Source organism: Scardinius erythrophthalmus, assembly GCF_964197995.2.
Source record: "Scardinius erythrophthalmus genome assembly, chromosome: 6".
Classification (NCBI taxonomy): Eukaryota; Metazoa; Chordata; class Actinopteri; order Cypriniformes; family Leuciscidae; genus Scardinius; species Scardinius erythrophthalmus.
Window position 1 is genome coordinate 40,989,455 of NC_138226.1, and position 26,497 is coordinate 41,015,951.

At 37.5% G+C, this 26,497-nt stretch overlaps 1 protein-coding gene across 6 annotated transcripts; it reads right to left on the reverse strand.

Annotated features, from left to right (window-relative positions):
* Positions 1-3,562: 3,562 nt before the first annotated feature.
* On the reverse strand, positions 3,563-24,689 carry LOC308692904 (NACHT, LRR and PYD domains-containing protein 1 homolog). Of its 6 annotated transcripts, none has more exons than XM_081369409.1 (11): positions 23,594-24,689; positions 22,638-22,709; positions 22,211-22,459; positions 15,127-15,171; positions 13,270-14,959; positions 13,066-13,149; positions 12,888-12,944; positions 12,226-12,486; positions 4,827-4,913; positions 4,474-4,617; positions 3,563-4,234 (listed from the first exon to the last, which is right to left on the reverse strand). In XM_081369409.1, exons 2-10 carry the CDS (start codon positions 22,654-22,656, stop codon positions 4,563-4,565), a joined length of 2,547 nt encoding a protein of 848 aa, XP_081225535.1. In that variant the 5' UTR covers positions 22,657-22,709; positions 23,594-24,689; the 3' UTR covers positions 3,563-4,234; positions 4,474-4,562. The 6 variants fall into 6 exon arrangements, with proteins under 6 accessions (XP_081225535.1, XP_081225540.1, XP_081225539.1 ...); XM_081369414.1 differs by having other exon boundaries at positions 12,452-12,486; positions 23,594-23,728; XM_081369413.1 differs by having other exon boundaries at positions 3,564-4,234; positions 12,212-12,486; positions 24,153-24,235.
* Between the last annotated feature and the right edge of the window lie 1,808 nt (positions 24,690-26,497).

Genomic DNA, 26,497 nt, shown 5'->3' on the forward strand with positions numbered 1-26,497 from the left:
TTTTGACACCGTTGACCATCAGGTTTTGCTGAGAAGATTGAGGGATCAAGTTGGACTGTCAGGGTCAGTTCTACAGTGGTTCTCCTCATATTTATCTGGGCGTAGCTTCAGTGTTACAGCTAACCAAATAAAGTCTGGATTTGGTGTGTGGAGTGCCTCAAGGTTCCGTTTTGGGTCCTGTTTTATTTGTGTTGTATTTGATCCCTTTGGCAATGATCATACAAAGGTTCAGTGATGTTTCTTTCCACCTATTCGCTGATGATATCCAACTTTACTGCTCCTTCAAGCTGTCTGAGATCTGGAAGCTAAACTCCTTGCTCCTGTGTCTCGTCGAAATTAAAAAAGTGATAACTCTCTGCAGCTCAATACAGACAAAACAGAAACACTGGTTATTGCCCCTGATGTTTCTGTTCCAGGGATTAAAGAGTACTTGGGTGACTTAGGCCTTGGGAGTTAACTTGGGAGTTATCTTGGACAAAGACATGTCATTAATGCAGCACTGTAAGCAGCTGACGAGGAACTGCTTCTTTCAATTAAGAAAAATTTCTAAACTTAGAAATATGGTCTCACGAAATGATTTGGAGCTTATCATTCATGCTTTTGTGTCCTCACGTTTAGACTATTGTAATAGTTTATTTTCATGTCTAAACAAGAAGGAGCTCTCTCGACTGCAATTAGTGCAAAACTCTGCAGCCAGAATTCTGACCCGTACTAATAGGAGGACTCACATATCCCCTATTCTAAAAGAACTGCATTTGCTGCCAGTGTCCTACAGGATCAAGTTAAAAATTTTAGTTCTAGTTTCAGAGCCTTGCATGGTCAGGCTCCATCTTACTTCAGTGATCTGATCCAGCCCTACACCCCGGTGCGGGCTCTGAGGTCTGTGGATCAGAATCTGCTGAAGGGTTCACGGACTCGTTTTCGTACTAGAGGTGACCGATCCTTTCAGGCGGTTGCTTCTAGGCTTTGGAATGATCTTCCGCCCTCTTTGCGCTCTATTGACTCTGTTGATACCTTCAAGTGCAAACTAAAGACTCATCTATTTGTTCAGGCTTTTTAATGAGCTACTTTTGGGTTGATATGATCTTGTATTGTCTTGGCCTTTTTATATTATGTGTATACTCTGATTTAAATTTCTGTTGTGAAGCACCTTGTGGCTTTCTGTCTGTGAAAGGTGCTATAGAAATAAAGCTTACTTACTTACCTTGTGACTTCAGCCTGGGTGATGGACAAGTCCACCTCCGAGCCCTCAGCCTCTGCTTCCTCAATGGAAGACGTGTTGGCGGGATTGAGAAGATCCTCGAAGTATTCCTTCCACCATCCGATGACATCCCCAGTTGAGGTCAACAGCTGCCCACCTCCATTGTAATCAGCGTTGGTAGGGCACTGCTTTCCTCTCCAAAAGGTGCCAGACGGTTTGCCAGAATCTCTTCTTGGCCAGCCAGTAGTCCTTCTCCATGGCCTCACCAACCTCCTCCCAGGCCCGATTTTTTGCCTCCACAACCACCCGGTCTGCAGTCCGCTTGGCCTGCCGGTACCCGTCAGCTGCCTCAGGAGTCCCACAAGCCAGCCAGCCCTGATAGGACTCCTTCTTCAGCTTGACGGCATCCCTTACTTCCGGTGTCCACCACCGGGTTCGGGGATTGCTGCCTTGAGAGGCACCGGAGACCTTACGGCCACAGCACTGAGCGGCCGCGTCGACAATGGAGGTAGAGAATATGGTCCACTCGGACTCAATATCTCCAGCCCCCCTCGGTATCCGGTCGAAGCTCCGCCGGAGGTGGGAGTTGAAGATCTCTCTGACAGGAGACTTGGCCTAATGTTCCCAGCAGACCCTTACAGTACGTTTGGGTCTGCCGAGTCTGTCCAGCTTCCTCCCCCGCCATCGGATCCAACTCACCACCAGGTGGTGATCAGTTGACAGCTCCGCCCCTCTCTTCACCCATTGTCCAAGACATGCGGTCGGAGGTCAGATGAAATGACCACAAAGTCGATCATCGACCTCCGGCCTAGGGCGCCCTGATGCCATGTGCACTGATGGACACCCTTATGCTTGAACATGGTGTTCGTTATGGACAAGCTGTAACTAGCACAGAAGTCCAATAACAGAACACCGCTCGGGTTCAGATCAAGGGGTTGTTCCTCCCAGTCATGCCCCTCCAGGTGTTACTGTCGCTGCCCATGTGGGCGTTGAAGTCCCCCAGTAGAACGATGGAGTTCCCAGTCTGCGCACTTTCCAGCACCCCTTCCAGAGACGCCAATAAGGCCGGGTACTCTGCACTGCCATTTGGCCCATAGGCGCACACAACAGTAAGAGACCTATCCCCAACCCGAAGGCGCAGGAAAGCGACTCTCTCGTTCACCGGGATAAACTGAGCTGGGGGGCTATGAGCAAACCCACACCAGCCTGCCACCTCTCACCATGGGCAACTCCAGAGTGGTAAAGAGTCCATCCTCTCTCAAGGAGTGTGGTTCCAGAGCCCAAGCCGTGCGTGGAGATGATCCTGACTATCTCTAGTCTGTACTTCTCAACCTCACGCACAATCTCAGGCTCCTTTCCCCGTCAGCGAGGTGACGTTCCACGTTCCTAGAGCTAGTTTCCGTGTCCAGGGATCGGGTTGTCGAGGCTCCCGCCTTCGACTGCCGCCCGATCCACTAAGCACCGGCCCCTTACGGCCCCTCCTGCAGGTGGTGAGCCCACGGGAAGGTGGCCCCACGTCGCTCCTTCGGGCTGAGCCCGGCCGGACCCCATGGGGGGAGGCCCGGCCACCAGGCGCTCGCATGCGAGCCCCAACCCCGGGCCTGGCTCTAGGGTGGGGCCCCGGCTGTGCCATGCCGGGCGACGTCACGGTCCTCGATCATAAAGGCTTTTTGAACCGCTCTTAGTCTGACCCGTCACCTAGGACCAGTTTGCTTGGGAGACCCTACCAGGGGCATATAGCCCCGGACAACATAGCTACTAGGGTCATTCGGGTACTCAAACCCCTCCACCATGTTAAGGTGGCAGTTTAAGGAGGGGATATATGTAAATGTTTATTTTTTATTAATATATTTTTTGTCTTTTTTCCTTTTTATCATATGTAAAAGTGTCTAACTATGTACTTATTCGTTATAGTTCTAATTATGTTTTTAATCTGTTGGTGGGTATTATCACAAAAGGAAAAAAGTAGATGGAAAAATAAAGAATAATTATTGGGGGAAAATACTATGTCTTTAAAGAAACTGTCCATTTGTATGATTGTGTTAAATGTGTTTGAATTGAAAGACATAATAAAGTACATAAAATAAATGCTAAATATTTCTTGTTGGACATTATGTGGTAATGTGGCTGGTGTGCATGGCTACACCATGGTGACACCCTTGTCCCAAAAAGTATTGCTATACCACTATACTCAATATGTTGTCCAATGGTGAGTCATTTTTCCCTGTTGCACATACACAAAATTTGAGGGTTCCCCCACCTGCCAAATTCCACTTTAACCACTGCTCACACCTGTTAGTAAATGTGAGGTTTTATATCTTTCCAAAATTCAACTGTGATTATCATTCAGAATAAAAAAAATAAAAAAATATCATATTTTATTTTACTCACAATAATACAGATGTTTCGGCTCTCAGGCATCTTCAGTGTGTGAATACACAGCGTGATCTTTTCAAACATGTTAATCACATCCACCAACAAACTCGATAAAACCATTACATTTATACAAGAGATAAGTTTACACCAAACACATCAATGAGATGTTTAACATTCCAGCAATCAAAAACTTAAAGGATTAAGTTTTTCATACCTTGCCATAGTCATCTTTGGCACGTTAGGCTTGTTAGTACACCAAAATGTTATAAATGGTACAAAACCTTACAGATTTATAATTGCAGTGTAAACTAACAACCCCTACAACTATATACAATTTCACTTAATACAATCACAGTCGCATGATCTAAATGAAGCAAATCTCAAATGCTTGATATTTTATATTGTCTTCACACATAAACCATACAATCTAAAAAATCATTCTGCCCTAAAGTATTAAATTTGGACAAAACATCAACATCATAAAATTCTGTAAAGCTGCTTAGAAAAACACTATATAAACAAATGGACACACAGCTTTTATGATTACAATGCATGTAAATGAGTTTAGAGTTGTTTGGTGTCTTTATTCACTTCCACAGCTCCAGGTAAAGATGTTGCTTTTGCAGTTTTCTCCTCATTAATTCCGAAAAGGAGGGCCTTAGAAATGGAGAGACGAGATAAACATGACAGAGAAATATGAAAAAGCTGACCAGTAGGATAGGATCCACAACTCACACTATGATCATTTGCTTTTGTACTAAAAACATTTAGTATGAAATGTTCAAATGGAATTGTATAAGTCATAAGAAAACGTTTGTGTTAACTGGCTCGTGTTATATTACAGATCTATTTTTTTTATTGGTGCTTTCTAAGTGTTAATCTAAGTCTTAACTTACTTTCACAAAGTCTCCATAGAAAAGCCCTGGTCATTCAGAAGAATCTTCACCTTCTGGTTGCAATTCGACAGGTGAATTCTCATGCGAGATCAAACGTCATCATCATAATTTGTGCATTTTTGAGACTGTTTTTTGCAACTGAACCTTCATAATCAGAAAGCACAAAGCAAAGCATCAGAACAGAGTCTTTAACAAACTTGATATTTGTGTAATCATTGTTATAACAATAATTTGTGTGAGAAACAGACCAAAATTTTAATTGTTATTGAATTGATTGTTAATGAACTACGAGATCTAGGGTGGATGTAAAGAAAAGTTATTTTATGAATAACAATTCTCAAACGTTTACAAACCCGAAAAATGTCATCATACAACTTTGTCTTGTGTTTGACCTCTGCAAGATCTTGATTCCATCCTCCTCTAAGAAGTCAGCATTTACCCTAGATGTGGAAACACATTATACAGATAAAATTATTAAGATTGATAATGCCATTCTTCACATTTGCTTCTTGCAGATTCATTTAAACAATTCCATGACAGTTTAAATGGATGAAGGCCATGAACTACAGATGGGCCGTTTCATTTGCTTTGTAAGGTTATCTGATATAGCAAGAGCATTGCAAAATTGCTAAACTGCCAAGATAAAAAAAAAAAAAAAAAAGGTCTTTTGTTTACTAAACTATTTTGTGTTTCTAAGGTTTTCAATTCCACAAAGGTGAGTGACTGTGTGATCAGTGTCATTAATTCAAGCCTTTTAATGTTTTAAAAAGGTGTTAACAAAGAGAGATTAAACTCTGCCATGTCATTTATAACCTGTGTGTCTTTCTTTCTTCTGCAGAACACAGAAGAAGATATTTTGAATAATGCTGGTAATAAAACAGTTTTGGTTCATTGCATTTCTTGTCCAAACAATGGAAGTCCATGGGATCTGAAACTGTGTTACACAAGCATTCTTTAAAGGGTCATGAAACCCTAAACCAAATTTTCTGAGATTTTAACAGAGGTATGTGTGTTGAACACCATTAAAGACAATGTTAGCATCTGTTAGATTTAATAGTAAGGGGGAAATGGTTAAATTTTATTTTTTTCCGCTATTTTCGTCTTCTGGGTTTAAAATCTTCATCGTGTCCCCATCACAGGCTGTGATGTGGCAGAGCACTATAGTACGTTGATGACTCATCGGTGTCTCATAATTATTCATGAGACTGAGTTTTCTTATCCAATGAGAAGACACTTATCTTAACCCTCTGGGGTCGGCAAACGCGCCCGCGCGTTTTGCTGGATTTTCTTCACATTGTAGCACAATAAACTTAAATTACTCCGTCCAGGGTGTGCATTCTGCTGAACTTTTTTTTCTTGAGCACGTCTATAAACTGAAACAAAACTCAGCGAATACTTGTCACACATTTATGAGCCATATACCTTTATAAACATTTAAGTGTGTACTTTTAAATGATCAGATTCAAACTGAAAACAAATATTCTCTGTTTAAGTAATTTGTATAAAACCAACAACATGTCCAGTTTCTTAAACGCTTGCTCATTATTTTTAATTCGACCACGCTCATGCGCGCAAAAGAGATTCACATGCAAATCTCCACATGGAACGCGAACGCGCTCATTACCTCAAAAACAAAGCACCAAAAAACTTCACAAGTCTCTGCTTTTCGTCAAGTTTGAAAGACGCGCCGTGAGCTTACATTGGATTTACCTCAGAAGAAGAAGAACGCGATTTGAAGACAAGAAAGATGTAAGGTAAGAAATTCTTACTTATTAGTTTATGTTATTGTTGCATAAACTTCACATTGCAAAATGTTTAGTTTTTTTCATTCAAGGTTAGCTTGTGATGGCTATAGTTTGCATGCGTTTGGTGGCACTGTACCATTTAAGCCCATCTTTAAAAAAAGTTAATTTATAAAAATAATCTTCTCTATAAAACAATTTAGGGTGTATTTATTTGTAAATTAATGTAAAATGAATCACAAAACATTTATTGTTTGCAGTTCACATGCTTAATTCTTTGGCAGTCTATCTTTCTGTAAGGCTAATGGTTTGACCTAGAGATTAGCTTTGAACACAAGCTAATAAAACTCATCTTTCCATTTAAAGGAAAATGATATAAAATGATAAAATACTATTTGTTCATACACAAAAAACAAAACATTTATCTCTTATTTGACATAATATCAATGCAGTTACCAAAGAAATGGCTGAAAATTGCAGAAATGTGTTGATTTCTTAAGGGTCCCGAAACACCAAAGTTTTGGGGAGACTTTGTGTGAGGTCCCCTGAGACAGCATGCACATTGGTGGGGCTAACTCAACATTGCCAAATGTAATTGGTATGCAATTAAAAATGCCAGGGAAGTAACAAATCACTGGATTGATTAAAATAATAAGCAGCATAAAATATTATTTTCTCTTTTTTTAATTTGACTTCAGAGTTGAAAGTGGGCTTAAAGGGTACATGGGCTTAATGGGTACACTTACCCTATATCTAGAAACAGCCAACACAAACATTAAAGTCGGTTTGTACAGATTGAAAATGAATTATAGAACATAATATTTATAAAAATTAAATAATATTTATAATAATAAAAAGTGTCGGCTGCAGACTAATAACAACCACATAAATGCATTACATTACAAGTTTATGTAGGATATGTTAATGAATTAAATTAAGACAAGGCACATTTTGTAAAACAGATGTACAATAAGTGATCTGACGGATCCGTGACCGTCATGTTTCCTGCCGGAACCACATGCTGACGACGGACCGTCACCGGGCGACCCGATGAATGAGCCGGGACAGTGTGCACATATCGCCGGGATTATAATCATTCGATCTATAGTGAACGCTACACACTACCGCGTTTTTCAAAACAGAAGCAGAAGTGAAGTCCCGTCTCTTACCCGGCACAAAACGCACACTGGCACGGAAGATCGCACCGTCTTTTTTCTTATTCGGAAACCTGTGGACTCGATGTCCTGACAGGCCATAATTCACAATCATTTACCACGACGATGATTAATTGAAATACAATAAGCACCGAAAACACAGTGAATCATGACCGCTCCAACTGAACACCAACCTATCTCTGCACTGAGCGCGAACGCAGAGCCAAACGACTACCTCATGTGACGTCATATGACGCGATGGTGAAAAAAAACGCTTTTTCAGCACGGTCAAGGAAACGGTCACGTTTTCTATTGAATTTGCGCCCTTATGTCTTGCAAAACAATTTTTAATCCTGCATTTACTTTTCATATGGTATTTTCATATAAGGTTATATTAATAAAAAAAAATAAAAAAAACCTGCACCATGGGCTTGAGCAAATGTATACATTTTGAAAGGGTATGTGCAACTCTAAAATCAAAGAATATTCCATAAAATAAAGGAATATATATTAGCCTACATTAACTACATTTTTATATAACCCTCCCTTTTATTTCTAGTTATTTGTTATTTTATTTATTTACTTATTTAATATTGAATATTTTATATTTAAATAATATTACTTGAATAACTATTAGGAATTATGTGTCATTATAAGAGTCTGATATAAATATGTGAATGTTACATTTTTATTAATATTTATTTATTGTTTTTTGTCTTTTCCCCCTTAAATCATATGTATGTGTTGGTGGGTATTATCACAAAAGAAAATAAGTAGAAGGAAAAATAAGGAATATTTATTGGGGGAAAACATGTCTTTATGTCTTTAAAGGAACTGTCCATTTGTATAATTGTGTTAAATGTGTTTGAATTGAAAGACATAATAAAGTACATTTTATATACACACACACACACACACACACACACACACACACACACATATATATATATATATATATATATATATATATATATATATATATGCTAAAATATTTGTTAGTTGGACATTAGATGTCCCTTATTTAGAATTTTAAACCTACAAGTGTATTTTTATGATAGCAATAACTGTAAAGGGACTTGTAATGGGGTAAATCAAATGTAGGTTAATATACTATCAATTACTAAGCTCAGAGTCATCTTACCAGTTAAAATTTATATTGTGCTTTTGTAATTATTTATTTTTAATTTTGTGATTTTAACTTCTGCTTTAAAAAGCTTTTTTTTAGATTGTGTTCTAATGTTCTTCTAATAATCATAAACATGTACTACAGCTGCCAAACAAAACCAGAGAGAAATGTATTCATAAATCTTTAAAACAATCTAATTAAATCTTGGGCACAAAACATTCAGCCAGTAAAAAAAGAAAACCTGTAGTATATATATATATATATATATATATATATATATATATATATATATATATATATATATATATATATATAGTATTTATCTATCTATATATCTATATCCATAAATACAGTACATACACACACATATATATATATATATTGTCTAATTTATCATTGTAGCCTTATTTAAGTTGATTTTCTGTATACTGTGTATTTATTTTTGGACTAATAGTGGTTAATAAAGTCCAATAATGGTATGAGAGAGTGTCAGTGGTAATATCATTGTGTTCTTGTCGGTCAGTGTTAGAGGATCTGTGTAAAAGCTGAGGCTTAGCCTGACAGTTAGCCTGCCCTGGACCAGGCTAGTTTCCTAGCATAAGTTGCCAGGGTAACTGAGTTTGAACTATTTTAAGTTTGCTTTATGAAACAGAATCCACCGACAATAAGTCTGACTAACCAAAATAAGCCTGGCTTGTATTCTAATCTTGTTTTATGGAACAACCCTCTGGTGTTCATTATATTATATATTGTGGCCCAGATGTTTTATATTTTGGGGCCCAGATGCCACTGTGTCCTGCTGACTTCAACATTCACATGAGTCTCTGTATATGAAGATGGTAAAGTGAAAATCAAACACCTTGGAAATGAAAGGTATGTACAACGTTTTTAGGAATGGCACAAAGGTCTGTCTTTGGATCATTGTTTTCAATAGTGTGCTTTTTGTCATTTGTTGTGTATCTTTGGATTATGTTATGTTGTAAATAAATCCAAACAATCAAAAAGCCATTCTTTTTTAAATCTCCTCATTCTTTGTGCAAGGTTGCTCAGAATGACAGGGCCTGATAGCTCATAATAGAGCCATTAGGGGAGGGTCTTTGTCTTTCTCAGGTGTGAAAACCATACATATTAATGATGTGATCACACCTCCCGCATAAAGCGTTCTCACACAAAACACATCTTACAAATTTTAAATCAATATATTGTCTTCTCTGAATGAGCAGTCCGGATGATTTTCACATAGTTTTGGAGCAAATATTCTAGGCTGCGTGATACAATTTTCAAAAGTCTTGTGAAGAAATAATCAGTATGGGTTTCATGGCCTTATTTCAGTGACAATTTTTTTTTTGTATTTTCACAAACCACGCATAAATGTCATTATCTCAAAACTACAAACTTTTACATACATGCTGCTGATATATTATTGTAGCAGAGTTTGTGCTAAATACAGTGTAATCAGACTTTAGCCATGAAAATGTCACAAGTAACAGAAATAAGCACAAATGTCAGAGCATGTCAGAACACCTCCAGGGCCCAGAAAACAGCTCAGACCCCAGAGGGTTAATTATTCATGACACCACGTGGATCTTTCCAATGACAGACATGTCAAACTGTGATACCATGTAGTAGATGAGAGAGGCAATGATGGGACGTGCATTTGTTTTCGTGGTGCAAAAGTTCCAGTGCATCTTTCCCCGCGATGCTGCCAGGGCTAGACTCTGACTGCGGGCGGTTGGTTGGCCATCAACCACGGACACATCTAAACTATGTGTGTGTAGCTAGCATTCAACTGGAGAATGGTGGACTTCGGCCTTGTACACCAATGCAGGCTGCGTCTAGTGATGCGATCCCGAGGACTTTTCTATCACTTCAGATGTGTGTGTGTGTGTCTAAAATATGACCCTGACCGTTTTACTTGCCTTTTGTTAAATAATCACTCGTTATTAAAATTTAGATATTTCGATAATACCTCAATTGTATGGAACGTATGCTTAATTTGTGCAAATTTCTATGTCACTGTCCATCTTTATTATGTGGGTTCAGGGGGCGCGTAGATCTAGGCTATGTATGGAACCTTTTTTTTTAAGCGGAAAATGTATTATTTTCAAATATATGCATCTATATATGTGTGTATATAATAGAGGTGGGCATAGATAAATTTTTTTAATCTAAATTAATCTGGATTAATTTTGAAATTAATCTAGATTAATCTAGATTAAAATGGCTCATTTGAATTCTGCCGAAGGCATTCAGAATATGTGTGCTACCCAAATAATGACTATAAAAGTAAGTCTTTGAGAACGGGTTTCTCAAGCCAGGTGGCGCATTAGACCAGGGGCTCATCTCCTGTTTCCACAATGCATCACAAAGCTGTTCTACTCATTGACTGTAAAAAGTTACTACTGTACTGTTACCATCCGTAGGCAACATTAGGTAGGCCTATGTTGTTGTCAACTACTATAGGCTATCAATTAGGGATGGGCGATATGGCCTAAAATCCATATTGTGATATACATTGCAGCCTCTTGCGATAACGATATTATAATAAAACCATTTCAGAACAGGTTACACAGACCCTGCTAAACAACTGCTAAATGTTTTTTTTTTTTTTTTTAAAGGGTGCATGTAGTTTTGAGAACATATATTGTGCAAAACTGTAAGTATACAACATAATTTTGCAGATAAATTAAATTTAAGTACACTAGCTGCAGAGACTTAAGTAGGTCTAATGTTTATTATAGCTTTGAGCTTATGAAACCCCAAATTTAGAATTAGAATATTCTAACTGATGTCTTTTCAGTTAAAAAGAAACACAACAACGATTCTTTAAATCGGGCGCAGACAGAGATTATGTTCTACAACACCACTCAGATATATTGGGAATAATACGCGCGCGCTGGTATTCAGTGATATGTTTCGTTTTGAATTTGAGGTGGTAGAACGGATTAGTCGTGTGTTAACTTACCGAACTGTTACACCACACAGTCCACGTCGGCTTAAATCCGAACCAAGTCCAAAATAATGGATGTTGCACCGATCTTTTACACCAGCTTTAACTTTCAGCCGTGTTTACTTAAGATGACGACGAATATGATGCGGTACAGCCGGGTGTACCTCGCGGCCGCGGGTAGATTGCGTCATCATAGCTTGTGTAGTAGAGCCATCTCCCAACCCAACTTGGAGAATAGATTAACGGCGATATTTTTTTTTATCGCGCGATAAGAGTAAGAGATAACGGCCCACCACTAGTATAAACAAATATCTATTTTATAATGACATAATTATATGCATGTACATTTATATGTTTTAAATACAATTATGATTACTGTAGTAGGCTAATTTATGTAGCAGGGCAATTACATTTGAAAGGACAAAAATAAGGTGTCAGTGTATTTCATTAGACTTTAACTTTGTCAGCTATAAGGAAAATCTAGCATTTCCTCACGTTTTACCACTGATTTTTAGTGACAGTCGATGGGCCACTGGCGATGACAGTTATCCCCCCCTCCTCTGCCGTGCCATACCACACCCACTCCCCTCCCTTCTTCTCACAGCCATCCACGCCCATTTAAGTTGCATTTTTTCAAAAAGATTGTGAGCTAGACTTGAGCTGAAAGAGGGGGTTGACAGAATGATGACAGAATTTCCCTTCGAATATTAGATACTCAGTTTTTATCAACAGACAAATTCACATAGAAACAGGACAGAGGTGATACCAGATGTTTCTCACGTGAGTTCGGTTAGACTGGGGCAGTTCTGGGTCATCTGGAGGGTCCAGACAGACAACATATCAGTTAGACGGTAAACGCTCATTTTCATCTTTTTCAGGTTAGAGAAGGAATAGAGAAATGACAGTAATGCTTCTGAATCCCATTGGTGAATTATCTGAAAAAGTCTGGTCCAGTCGATGTTGATTATCTCCGAGTGTGGAAAGGTGAGACTGAATGATCGCAAACCTGGATGGTGATGCAGGAGAATCTCTATGCAGATACTATAAAAAAAAAAAAGAATTAAAAAAAAGATTCAAGTTGTTGTCTCTATAAGTCAATCATTTATTGCTTAGAATATCATTTTGTGATTTAAAAAAAAATTATGATTAATTGCTGGGCACCAGCCAATATTTGCATCATTCGCAATAGTCAAAAAAGATGAAAGTGTGTACCTTATTTTTTTAACTGTTTTGGGTGACCAATTTAGTTGCATTATTACTATTAGAATTATAATTGTAATCTATTAGATTGCGGAGACCAAGTATGCCAGATAAACGGGAGAACAAGATGATGAAATAATTGGTTATACAAAACATATTAATCATAAAATTAATTCTGGTTATCATGAGAAAAAAAAACTATTTGATGAAAAAAAAATTAAAAAAAATCACTTGTTCTTCACCTGGACGGCTCTTTGTTGATTGACAGAACAAGTGAGCGGTAGATGCCGACACAAACACTGCAAACCAAAGCACAGAAAAAATATACATGAACTAAAAGTTAAACAAAAGCACATTAAAGGATGATAGCATGTGTGCATAAAACACATCAAATGTATAAAATATATTTTAAAACATTACCTCTGTGAGCTCAGGGTCTGTCCTCTCACGAGAGCGCTGACCAGTTCACCGAGATCAGAGTCTGATGGACCTCTAATAGCCAAGCTTCAAAATCAAATACAGAACATCACTGTACAGACTAATTAAGTTTACCTTGCAATAGCAAATTAGAGATTAGATATTAATTACATCCACCAAATATCTGTTTTAGACCAATGCATTTACCTTGCTTTTTTAAACTTGTGAAGTTCAGGCAAAATCATAGACAAATCTTCCGATGTCAAATACAATTCAGAAATTTCCTCAAAGCTCTGACAGCACTGACAGCAGTACAGCAGGGCACAGACGTCTGTTCTTCTGAGCAATTCACCATCGGAATTAATCCTTTTCCAGGATTCCATTACTTCTTTCACAAAGTCTTCTTCATGAAGTTCATAGAGACAGTGAAGAACATAAACTACTGCTTCAAAATACAAGGAACAACCTTTAACCTTTTCCAAAATCCATTCTTTCAGATGAGCCTGTGTTTTTGGACGAATGAACAGACCATGTTTTTCAAGTGTGAGTCTCACATCCTTATTCAACAAACCAAATGCAAATTGCACCACAGCTGCAAAACGTGGTTTTGAGAAACTATCCATTAAAAGTGACCTTGTCAGTTTCCTCTGGGACTCTTCTTCATCCAGAAGGACATAGTACAGAGCAGTGAAGAACTCCTGAAAGCTGAGATGCATGAAACTGAACATTGTCTCCTGGTGGATTCTTCTCTTAAACAGGAACTTGCACAAGAATGGATTTCCAGCAGGGTCTGAAATGGTTTCATTCACACTTTTCTCATCCAGCAGGACTTGCTGTTCCTGCATCCCTCTCTCTGCCAGCTGACCCAGACTCCTCAGCAGGGTCGGGACGGACTGACTCAAACCCTGGCAGTGATGCTCCAGAAGAGTGCACACAAAGTCCACGTAGATGGAGGTGGTGGTTTCCAGTCCGCTTGTCTTATTTGCACCATATTTGAATCGCTCCTGGATAGTTGTGCAGATGATCCAGCAGACGACAGGGATTGAGCAGGCAGTGATGAGGGTTTCATTTGCCTTCACATATGTATAAGCCTCCCTGAAATGGTCCTCATTTTGAAAAAACTTCTGGAAGTACTCCTCCACCCCCTTTTCTGAAAATCCCACAATCTCAGTGAAACGCTGAGGTCCTTTGAGCAGATTACTGAGTGTGTCCGTAGCTGTAGATCTGGAGGAGACCAGCAGGAGAGACTCTGGCAGGATTCGACCCCTCAGCAGGGCACAAAGAGTGTCCACAGGTGGGGCTTTCTGAAGCAGATCAGTGTGTGCTGACGTGTCAATAATGTCCTGTGTGAGTTTCAGCTCATCAAATCCATCAATGACCACAAGCACCTTCTCTGCCGACTGCTGTAAAATCTGTGAGATCTCATGTGATGATAAATTACAACTGCAACTCAAGATCTCCACCAAACTCTTCTCGCCAGGAATGCGATTTATTTCTTTACACTTTAAGTGGAACACAATATCAAACCGCCCTTTGTAGAGGTCACCAGATGCCCAGTCCATCATGATCTTCTGCACAGTGAAAGATTTCCCGTTTCCAGAATTTCCCTGCAGTATCACAGATCTAGGACTGATCCCGTGGTCATCTGGGTCGAACAGAGAGCTGAGATGGACAGAGTCTCCACTGCTCCTGGAGCTGAGGACCTGCTGGAAGCTCTCTCCACTGGAGCGGATCTCTTCTTCTCGCTCTTTTTCATCTCTATGTTTCTGAAGGATCAGAGGTTGTGTGAAGCGCTCAGACAGCAGCACATGTTCACCAGGCAGTGAGTTATACTCAGTCACATACTGATACTCGCTGCAGATCCGCTTCATATATTTGTGAATCACTGAGCTGATTTCTGTAGAAAAGGTCAATGTTCAAAGAGTTAGATTTTTTTTTTTTTTTTTTTTTTTTTTTTTTTTTAAATGTATTACTGTAATAAATTCCAGAGCAGACAAATACCAACTAAATTACAAGGTGGATGGAGTGCAATATTTAAAACATATTATTATATAATTCAGTCACCTGAGGAATGTGTTTTTGAGGAATGTGTGTGATGTCCTGTGGAGCCTGTAGAACATTAGACACACTTGATACATTCAGTCGTTTATTAATTGATATATTGATTAAGGCATTTCACATATATTTTCAAACATTTCATATCTATCTATCTATCTCGCTGTCTATCTGTCTATTGCTGAAGAAATGTATTAGATCACCAGCCAATGTAAGGTTTGTGCTAGGGCTGGGCGATATGGAGCAAAAAATATATCTCGATATATTTTGCTATATCTCGATATACGATATATATCTCGATATCTTTACAGGAAAAATAACCCCCCAAAAACAAATATGCCAAATACCACAGTCTTTTTTTTTTTATTGAAGTGCAAAGAGGTAGGCAGTTCATGTGGGAACAAAGTGCTTCTGCAACATTTAAAAAAAAAAAATCCCCGTAAACAAAAATAATAATTTAACTGTAAAATAAAAAGAAGAAATAATACATACAGTATTGCCTTCTTTTCATTCAAAAATAAAACAACTCAACTCAACTCAAGCTCATCTTTGCATTAACTCTGTTGTAGCCATCAACAAATAGCCAAAAAACAAGTTTGTGTAACTCTTTTGCTAGAAGCTTTGGTTGGCACCAACTTTCGGCATTTAGGCAGTAGACATCTGTCTGCTGTTCATCCGACGCCTTAAAACTGAAGTATCTCCATTAGGGGTGTAATGGTTCACAAAATTCACGGTTCGGTTTGATACGATACACTTGTGTCACGGTTCGGTTCGGTACAGCAAAAAGAAAGAAATGGCAGAGAAATTGATTTTTTTTTTTTTTATTAAAACTAACATCATAAAGTATGATTTTTTTTTACTTTGAGCAATTCTAGAGCTATAACTGACTCTTCTTAGGAGCATATAAAACAAAACAAAACAGCTACTTGGAAAAAATGAAATGTAATATTGTAGTAGTTATAAACAAAGGTTTATTTTATTTCAGATTAACATTTGAGGGCAGCAATTGTATTCATAATGTCAAAATAAAACGTAATGTTACTTGAAGGCATTATGCCTACTATTCCTGCCAAACTTCCATGGTTGCAGTTAGTGTTACAACAGTAAATCCATGGTGAATGTTGCTGATCTGTGGACACTGGATAGTTCATTCATGGCACAATGTTTCTTCCTGGTTTCCACATCAGCGCTGTTTGACCCGCTAATAACGGGGAAATGTAAATGTTTCTCACTAGATCTCGCAGTGATGTTATTACTTCTGTGGCGAATTAAAATGCTTTCTTTACTGGATCTCTTATTAGCACTGTGTAGTAACAGTGTCCCATGATCACGATCGGCTCGCGCTGCACTAGTCCAAACTGATAAACGGTCCTTCAACCACACAATAACGAGCAGTTTCGTTCCGCTTGCATTACGGTTGCCATTTGATGTTGGGCAATGTTGTGGTCGCGCTGGCGTCTCTTACATTATGAGCACGCTTGCCACACATTTACGCCTACATTTGAAATAACGAAATTTTGGTCTGCAGGAAAAATGGACAACGAACCGTTCAGTTTGAAAATACGTACCGAAAACCGAACCGAAAGCCTCGAGGGGAGGGGGAACAAAAGCAAGGAGGCGGGGGCGAGCACACACAGCACAGAGAAGGCAAACAAGCAAAGTGGCGAAATCAGAATTAAATATAAACAATATATCGATATATACGATATGTCAAAATCCATATCGTGTTTAAAAAATATCTCGATATATTTTAAATATCGAGATATCGCCCACCCCTAGTTTGTGCCACAGCTGCCCTAAGCTAACAGTATTGGTGATTCACATTTTTTGAGAAGAGAAAAAATATGTACAGACTGCACATCATTGAAAACACTAAAAGTACTCATAAAGTCTATCCATAAGTGGAAATTAGTTATTTTTGCATTTTGTAGAGCAATTTTCTACTTCCTGTTCAAAAAGCAAAGACTCTCAGCCGATCCACGTCTACCTATAGGAATACGACGCCTATCACTGTATTCATATATCAGCTCCTTCAGTATTATCAACAGCTATCGCTTTTATCAGGAGCAAATTGCCCTTCTCCATCCCCAGCTCCACCTCTCGCCAGTCTGTATTTGGCCTTCTAATTCCCCTTTGAATCAGACTAAATTCTTGAATTATGTTGTACATTAAAATATTGACATTAATGACATCTGCAATACATTCATGTTGGTTCTGTTCTGTTTACCCTAAAGGGGGTTATTGCTGCTCTCCCTGCTCTTATCCATGCAGGGTTCTTGCAGGTTTCAGTAGGTCAAATTTAAGACCTTTTTAAGACATTTTAAGATCATAAAGATTGAAATTTAAGACCTACACAACGTATTAACCAGCAAATAACAAATAAAATTACCATCAATGTGCACTTTTTGTTTCCATAAACATTAAAATAATGGCCAGATTTTAAAAGTGTCTTGCAACATGTAATCTACTAACATGTACAAGTACAAATAAAGTTGACAAAAAAGGTTTTATAAAAAGATAAACCTCAAATATTTCAGCCTTTAAATAATTCTTTATAAAAATTCCATTCGTCCCATTCAGGATTTTAACAATCTGAAGTGTGCTCAGCAGCGCCCCCTTTGTACCCTCTTCCACGAAACCCACATAGATGCAGGCTCCACACACTTTTACTACCCAGGAATCCTTGCGAAAGGCCAATCCGACAATGGATGGGAGGAGATTTCGCTCACGGACAATTTTTGACATGGCTGAGAAGAAAATATTACAGTTTTTATGACCTAGATGTACATTTTACCAGTTACCTACAGTTTATACAAACATTATGGTCATCGACCAGTGGTTTATGTCTCAAACATAATAATAGTGCATTGAATAATACGATCGCATTATGATTCATTAAATAAATAGAACCGAATGTCAGGGCTTTACTGAGTCATATGCAAACATACAGTAGTATGAATATTGAAACCTGTAAATTCATCTGAAACTCATGCACATTTTCATTATGTGTTAAAATTGTAATCTTAGTTCAAATGGAACATTATGTATTATTTTGTACAACTGTATACATCATTTAAATAAGCATGATGTATAGGGGTGGAACGGTACATGTATTCGTATTGAACGGTACGGGCGTCACTGTTCGGTGCATAAATTTACACGGAGAATACACGGTATAAAAATAAATAAAACTCGCATGCAAATGAATTAATGTAATGCGGAACTACTGTTAGATACGCGGGTTCTTTAGGGACACCTAATCTGTAGCCCCGCCTTAGCTCTGAAAGTGCGATGTTAAGATTGCAATGCTGGAATATGTTGTGTGTGTGTGAGAGAGAGAGAGAGAGAGAGAGAGAGAGAGAGAGAGAGAGAGAGAGAGAGAGAGAGAGAGAGAGAGAGAGAGAGAGAGAGAGAGAGAGAGAGGCACGGGCACGATCGAAAAGTCGCAAAGTGTTTACTTATATTTGTGTGCGTGTGTGAGGCGCGGGCGCGATCGAACAGTGGAAACATAAAAACATACTCCGTCCGTCATTTTGTTTATACAGGACATCATTCAAAATGCAAAGTGTTTAAGTTACTGTTAATTAAAATTTTAAGGAAAACAAATATATTCATCTGAAATGTAGCAAATTAATTTTCAATTCATTCAGGTAAAATTACCAAACATATATCAAGGTCTTTTTGTCTTTTTTATTAATTTAATTAATAAACTAATTATATAAAACTATTGTCAGTGCACTAGAAATAAACTGGTTCTATGCCTTTACTATATTAATAAAACTTATTTAAAAAATACAGGGCTTAAGTAATTTATTTTCCTTTGGTGGTAGCCTACAGCCTGAGACATGGACAAGCCTTCTACATTTTTGTTCTGCTTTTCCCTCCATTGTACCGAACTCGTACCGAACCGTGATGTCTGAACATCACGAAACCAAACCGTCATAATAAAGGCTGGATGTCTCTAACGTCATCACCGGCGGCCATCTTGTCACAGGCAAGCTTTCTCTGTGGTACCTGATGTAAGGTGAGTGATCTGCACAAACACAAATACTCTTTATCTCGCTGAAATCTTGACGGATTTACAAACGGTTTGGTTTCTTACAAACATTATTAATGTGGCTATAATTCTGGATGCTTGAACATGTTGACATTGCAGTTTTTCTTTTCGAAAAAACGACTTAATCGTGCACCATAGTTGTGTATCACGGCTACTTGGGCAAGTTATCAAGGCTGAGACCACAATCGAGCTGTTCAATTGTGTAGGTTTTACTGACACCAATAACGATTTTATGACAACTAATCTTTTGTCTAAATTACAATCTTTGTGGATGTGGTTGTAGTTATTAGCCTAGCTGGCTAATAACAAGAAGATTTGAGTGAGACCTAGTAGCAGCTAACGTTACAGTTTAGCGGCTACCCAGCAATTTTACATCAGTGGGAGAGGCAGAATTGCTCTTTCTTTTCAGCCTAGAAATGGCCCAACCCTGAAGAAGTTAAAATAAACATGTAATAATTAAAATAATTTTATTATAATAGTAATATTCATATTATAAAAGTATATATATATATATATATATATATATATATATATATATATATATATATATTAGTGCTGTCAACGTTAACGCGTTAACGCATGCGATTAATTTTTGTCTGGTTTAACGTGTTAAAATATTTAACGCAATTAACGCAGCATCCGTCTTTTCTGCCATCCGTTGGCTAGCTTTACGTTATATGATCACGCTCTTATTCATTTAAATGCTTTTAAACATTTCAAGCGCGGCAAGACAAAAGAGAATGCGCTGTCTGTGAATGTCCTTATGTGACACATACACACACACACACACACACACACACACACACACACACACATAGACAGGGCGCCAGAATCCAGTTCTCTTTCGCGCTTGAACTAACAATAACAATCCCAAAATGTCCGTTTTGTCGATTATCCTCATAAGAGCAGTCTTAAATTATTCGCGCGCGTGTGTGTGTGTGTGTGTGTCTGCTCTTAAAGGGACAGCAGCCAATAAAGCTTCCTGTAAGTAAAGTTAAAGAACAAAGGGAACAGAGAAAATGACTCACTGCTGTTGACTAAATAACTTTTGTAGCTTAAATAAGGATTAACTATTTAATTTATAGTTTATGCAGTGCAGACTGCATATAACTTTGATAACTTTATTAAATTTCTGTATATTTCCTAACTGTTAAGACAGGAAGGGCACAAATAAATATGACATTTATTATGGGTTTATGTTAGCATTGTTTTAAGTTCACTTAAATTAAAAACTGTTATTTTTGAAGCCTAATAAATGTGAAAAAAAAAAAATCAGTAGCTGTATTAATATCAGTAATACTGGCCTTCATTCATAAAAAGATGCCATAAAACAATTATTTAAAATATACTGTCTTTATGTTGTTTCTACATTAATTTGATTAACTGTGAAATTATTACATTATAAAATATATTAAAAACTTACAAAAACATTTCTGTTTTTATTGCGATTAATTGCGATTAATCACAGAAAAAATGTGTGATTAATCTAGTTAAAATTTTTAATCGATTGACAGCACTAATATATATATATACATACTGTATCTCATGTTGCCATTCTGTACACTGAGTTTTAGTAGCCTATATATTGATTTAACATAAATAACATAAATACGGTACCTTGTGCGTGTGTATATTCATTGCACCTATCTGTTCTGTTCAATGTTATTTTCATAAGGAAATCATATTGTAATTATTCATAAGTATGCAGTGTCATATCTACATCTCTGACGTTTATAACAAACCAAACCGTTTGAAAATCGGTAGAAAATTTAGCAAGTTATGGTTATTTAAAAAGTACATGCACCATTAAAACACAATGTTACGAGTGAGCGAGCTGACTGTGGCAAGATGGCCGCCAGGTGCGGACGTCGACCTCCATTGGCCAGCAGCGCGGACGAGACATCTAGCCTTTATTATGTATATCTATGGTTGTTGTAGTAGCTAATGGATTTCCACCACCAATAAACGCTTGCTGTAGCTCTGCTTTAAGATTTATTTACAGAGAAGACGGAAAGGGTGAAGCTGATTGGTTGGTTCTTGTCACATGACCTGCGGTGCGCTTGCGGAAAAAAGTTGCGATTTTTTCATCTCGCTCCACCTGGAAAAAACAGCCGCATCGCTTCTATTATGAGCGCGCTTGCCGCACGCCTACATTTGAAATAACGAACTTGAGGACGCAACAGGTGCGATATGTGAACGGCCCCTTGCTGAGCGACCTCAAATCAGGCCACGAGCTACTGGTAGCTCACGAGCGACATGTTGGAGACCCCTGCTCTAGTGCTCCGCTTTGTAAGCTACGATTCGATACTTTTTTGCTACTTGTAATAACTTTCTACTTTGTAATAACTTTCTGCGGCCAGCGTTTCTGGAAATGAACGAGGGTAAAACCTTTTTTAGACCTGACTAAATGAAATTTAAGACCTCAGATGAAAATCTGGCCGTTTTTAAGACGCTTTAAGGCCTTAAATTTAAAGTTCCGAATTTTAGACTTTTTTTAAGACTCTGCGGGAACCCTGCCATGCTAGGCTGCATCACTGCACTGGGAGTTCTTGCCCAGCACAGAACCATACCTCCAGTCTACAACATATGCTAATTGTCAATCGTATTTGATGATAGTGGTCCTGACAGAAATAAGTTAACAAGATGGAAAATTAAGACAAAATATTTAAGGTTTCTACAAGAGCTTCTGCAATTTTTGCAATGCCTGTAAAAGTACATATGAAGAGTTCAGATGCAAAAGCCTCTAAATGCCATCTGAAATTTTCTTCTAGAATGATCATTTTTATCAAGCTCGTATATTTAAGTTCAGTAATTTCACTTAAATGACAATTAATAGGTAATCTTCATTGCCATTCAAGTGAAATTACTGAACATAAATATACAAGGTTGATAAAAATTATCATTCTAGAAGAAAATTTCAGATGGCACTTAGAGGCTTTTGCATCTGAACTCTTCATATTTTAACAGTACATATCTCAGTATATACTGTAGGTCTAGACACATGTGGTATAATAGCCTAAATTAGTGTGCTCTTACCTAAGTCTGTGAGCAGAGATGGCTCATGCTTTTCCAGGCTAGAATAAAAGGCAGATTTAACCTTGTCTCCTCCAGAGTGCAACACTTCATATAACTCTCTCATTTTCTCCTGGTTAGTATTTGCTGCTTTGATCTTACAGTACGGCTCATATTCCAGCATGCCACCGGACCGCAGCTCATCCGCTATCGGCATCACCATCTGTACTCTCTGGACAAGTTTCGCCCAGTGGGCATCCACAAACCGAGCACCTGGTAGAGAGATAATAACATGATAACTGCTCACAAGGAAGAACGTGATTTCATAAGATTCAAGAACGGGATATTCTAGTGTAGCAATTACTTATTTGGGAAACTTCATTTTTAATCAGTGTAATGCAGACTTTTTTTTCATATGACTATCTCTGCTTTTACTGTGGCAACTACTTACGCTCTGAGTCTTGGTTCATGATGTCTCATAAGTGTCTATGACGTGTTGTAGAGAGCTGTCTTAAGTTGTCCTCTAGGAAATGAAACATAATGCACGTGGTGTGAGATGGTTGAAGAGAGCTTTTGTGACCCATGGTAAAAGATTACACTATTGGTATGCAGTAAATTAAGTGGCATGTAGAAAAATTAATAACGAAAGTATATCTTAAAGTACACCCCAAAATAACCATATATGGAGCATACAACGCCTAGTTGTACTATGCATATCCTCATCTGCATATCATTTGCATATGATTATTCATCCACATGCTAACATGTTTAACGGTACCAGACATTAGGAAAGTATGAGATACGGATGTCACATTTCATTAATAACAATCATTTAGTAGCCTATCCTTGCCTTGTTTTTGAATAAATAAATTAAACAGTGTAAAATACATTTCAGATAAAGTTTTTCTCAATCTTTTCCACTGGCCAAATAGTATTTAATTGATTTATATTTTTAATGGAATCAGATAGACCTTGTTGTACATTATTTCCACAAAACTATTTTCTCAGACAATCTGTTATTATCATGATAAGCAATTATCTCTGTGGTTAAAACATTAAAATACAGCATGCCACAGAAAAAGTGTTATAAAGCATTGCATCCACAACGAATATTTCTATTTATTTAATATAAAAATGTTGTAACTTCTCAGTAATGATTTCATGTAGTTTAAATGTTTAACACCATTAATGAGAATTTAATAAATTTTTATATCAGAAGTAAAACGTAGTTTAAATCATTATTTTATTTTTTAAACTGTTATTGTGAATTTATTGTTATTGTATTTATGACTCATATGAAGTTTTACGGTTTTACTTCATCTGCCGTTAGATAAAATATGCGTATAATGTATAATTTTCTTTAGATTATCTGTCTAAAAGGGACCAAAAATACATACTCCAACTCACCATATATGTTGCCAAACTGCTCCATCTCCAAAACGTTCGTATACGCATGGGTCTGAGTTTGCGTGCAGGTGCGAAGATTTTACCCGGGCTACTGCAAGTTTGTTTTTATAAATCACAACTTATGCGTCGGAAGTGTCGTACGCCTCTTTCAGGGGATGTATGCAATGGTGGTCTGCTGCAGCCTCTCCATGTAGAAAAACTCTGATATTGCACACTTAAGGATGTGTTGCAGTACACTCCGTATCATGAAACAATAATACAACTTGTTAGTCAAAAAAAAAAAAAAAAAACCTACCGAACGAAAGAATTTACCACACCAAAACACTGTCCTGCACTGATCCGTCCCGCGTTTCAATCGTCCCGGCTCTCTACTATTACTAAAAAAATAGTAATAATACCGGTAATAATAAAAAAACAAACATATTATGCTGCGCGTCTAGTCGCGGTTTAGAAAAACAATAACAATATCGATCGTGCAAGTGAGCAAAACTCATCTCGTCACTGCGAGACTTCCTGTCAAAAAATATATCAATAAGTTACGGTCCAGTCTTGTTCTTACCTTCAGTGAAGTCTACATAGTGTTCCCGGTGAAGATATAAATGCTTTCTACGAATATTTATTTGTAACATTCGTTTCTACACTACAGATCGAAAGTAGTTTGTGGACACGCCTCTTCTGAACTTCCTAGTTTTGTTTTCGATATTCCTCCTCAAAGACAGACGGCAAGATCATCTCTCCAGAATAGTACTGGTGTAAAACGTGGACGGCTGATAATATTTCACAAGTTTTTTCCCCCTGCATTTAACGGTAGCATAGGCCTACAATGTGCAAAAGCCGTCGCAATGTGAGTTAAAAGACGTGCTCCAGATAATATTGGGCTCCTCTCGTCGAAAAGTCAAGAAAGAGACGGTCAATAAAGTGCGGGGTTTTTTTTACCGCGCTCTTCATTCCTAAGATATCAGACAGCCAGGCATCGTCTTGCAGCACTTTTGCTATGCGATCTCATCCTGAAATAAATTACAAACTGCACCGCCAAATCAACCACGATCACACACAGTGCTCAGCAATTCAGCACAGAAAGTGATGACTTAACTATACTTCCGAGTCGTCCGATTTGTCCGATTCGATGGAATCGGTTCATCTAAACGGTTCTCTCTCATTTGCTTTGGAAAGTCTGATTTATTCTAGAGAATCGTTCTTAATGAAGAGATTCAACGATTCGAGTCCAATACAGCATTTTATTATTATTATTATTATTATTATTATTATTATTATTATTATTATTTATTTTTGTTGAAGACTATTTAGGCTAGTTAATCATGTCTAATTAAATATTGCAGTTAAATATTCTACCAGTATTATAGTTTTTTATAAGCTATTATTATTATTTATATCAAACAAAAGTATTTTTAACATTATTTCTGTTTAAAGGGACAATATGTATCTTTTTAGGTATTTTATTATCTAAAATCAATATTTTATTCATAAATATGTCCTCAATGGTGTCCAAATACCTCTGCCAATGATCTGAGAAAAGTCCAAAATAAGACCGTAAAAGGAAACGTGACCGGAGATTTCAAAAACAAGGGTTTATGTCGCGATAGCTAATGCTGAAGAAAGCTTTCAAAAGAGACGCTGAAGTTGCCTGCTTTCTTCTCGACAGGTAAGTCAATGTTACGGTCTTAATTACAGGCTTTTTATTATTATTTTTTTATTAGCCTATAGGCTATAGACCAGGGTTTCCCAGTGGGGTGACGCGGCACCCTGGGGTGCTTCTGGCGAGAGCAGGGGTGCTGTGTAAAAAACAACAACAATTTTTTACCATCAATCTCGGATTGTCGGAAGTCTCTAATAACAACAAATAATGCGCAAAAATTTATAATAAAAATGCAAATCATAAGTTTTCGCCGTTGAATTGCGGAGGTTGCGCTTGCGTGTGATTTTATTTTATGCCGTGTATTCACATAAACACATCGGTTATGTCCGTGCTGCTGTCAACGCAACGCGTGCGATTAATGTTTTTCAGTTTAACATGTTAAAAGTATTTAACGCAATTAAAGCAGCATTTTTTTCTGTCATCCTTTGGATAGCGTTCCATTATATAATCACGTTCTTCTTCATGCAAATGCTTCTAACCATGCAAGCGAGAAAATACAAAAGAGAATGCGCTGTCTGTGATGCTGACACGACGCACGCCAGACTCGACTTCTGTTTCGTGATTTAGCTTTGAGTATCCTCATCAGAGCAGTCTTAAATTAGTTAAATAAAGTCTTAAATGAACGTTAAGAGTTGTGAGAAAATGGGACGCGTGTGGGATCCACATGTGACAGTGCAGCAGTGACATCAGAATCAAATAACACTCCATTCATAAAAAGATGCCATTAAACAATTATTTGAAATATACTGTCTTTATGATGTTTCTACATTAATTTGGAGATTTACTGCGAAATTATTAGGCTACATAAAATATAGTAAAAACAAGATATCTTGTGCAATTATAACAAAATTATCCCAATAATTATCACATTATCCCAATTATTATCCCATACACTGAGTGAGCCAACATTTAAGTGAGCTTTGCAATGGTAATTGAGCAATGTTTATATACGAATAAAAAGCCTTAATTGAATATGTCATTATGTAAAGTGATCTCTTCAGAAGAAAGTAATGATTTCCTAGATTTTAAATGGATGGACAAAAAAAATAAAATAAAAATATCTATATGACAGTAGGCCTATATTTATGTATTTATTTATTTATTTATTGCTCAAGTCATACATAAATGTTTCATTCATTCATTCATTCACTCATTTGTAACATGCATGAACGAAGAAAAAAAAGGAACAGGAAGAAGAAAATCTTATGGTACCTGTCATTTATTTGTGCACATCAAAAATAAAATAA

Excerpts from the sequence above, each read along its gene's own strand:
- LOC308692904 (XM_081369409.1), bottom strand. Across the intron at positions 14,960-15,126 it reads CTCAAAAACACATTCCTCAG|AAATCAGCTCAGTGATTCAC; the intron begins GTGACTGAATTA and ends CCTTTTCTACAG. Across the intron at positions 12,945-13,065 it reads CAGACCCTGAGCTCACAGAG|TGTTTGTGTCGGCATCTACC; the intron begins GTAATGTTTTAA and ends TTTGGTTTGCAG.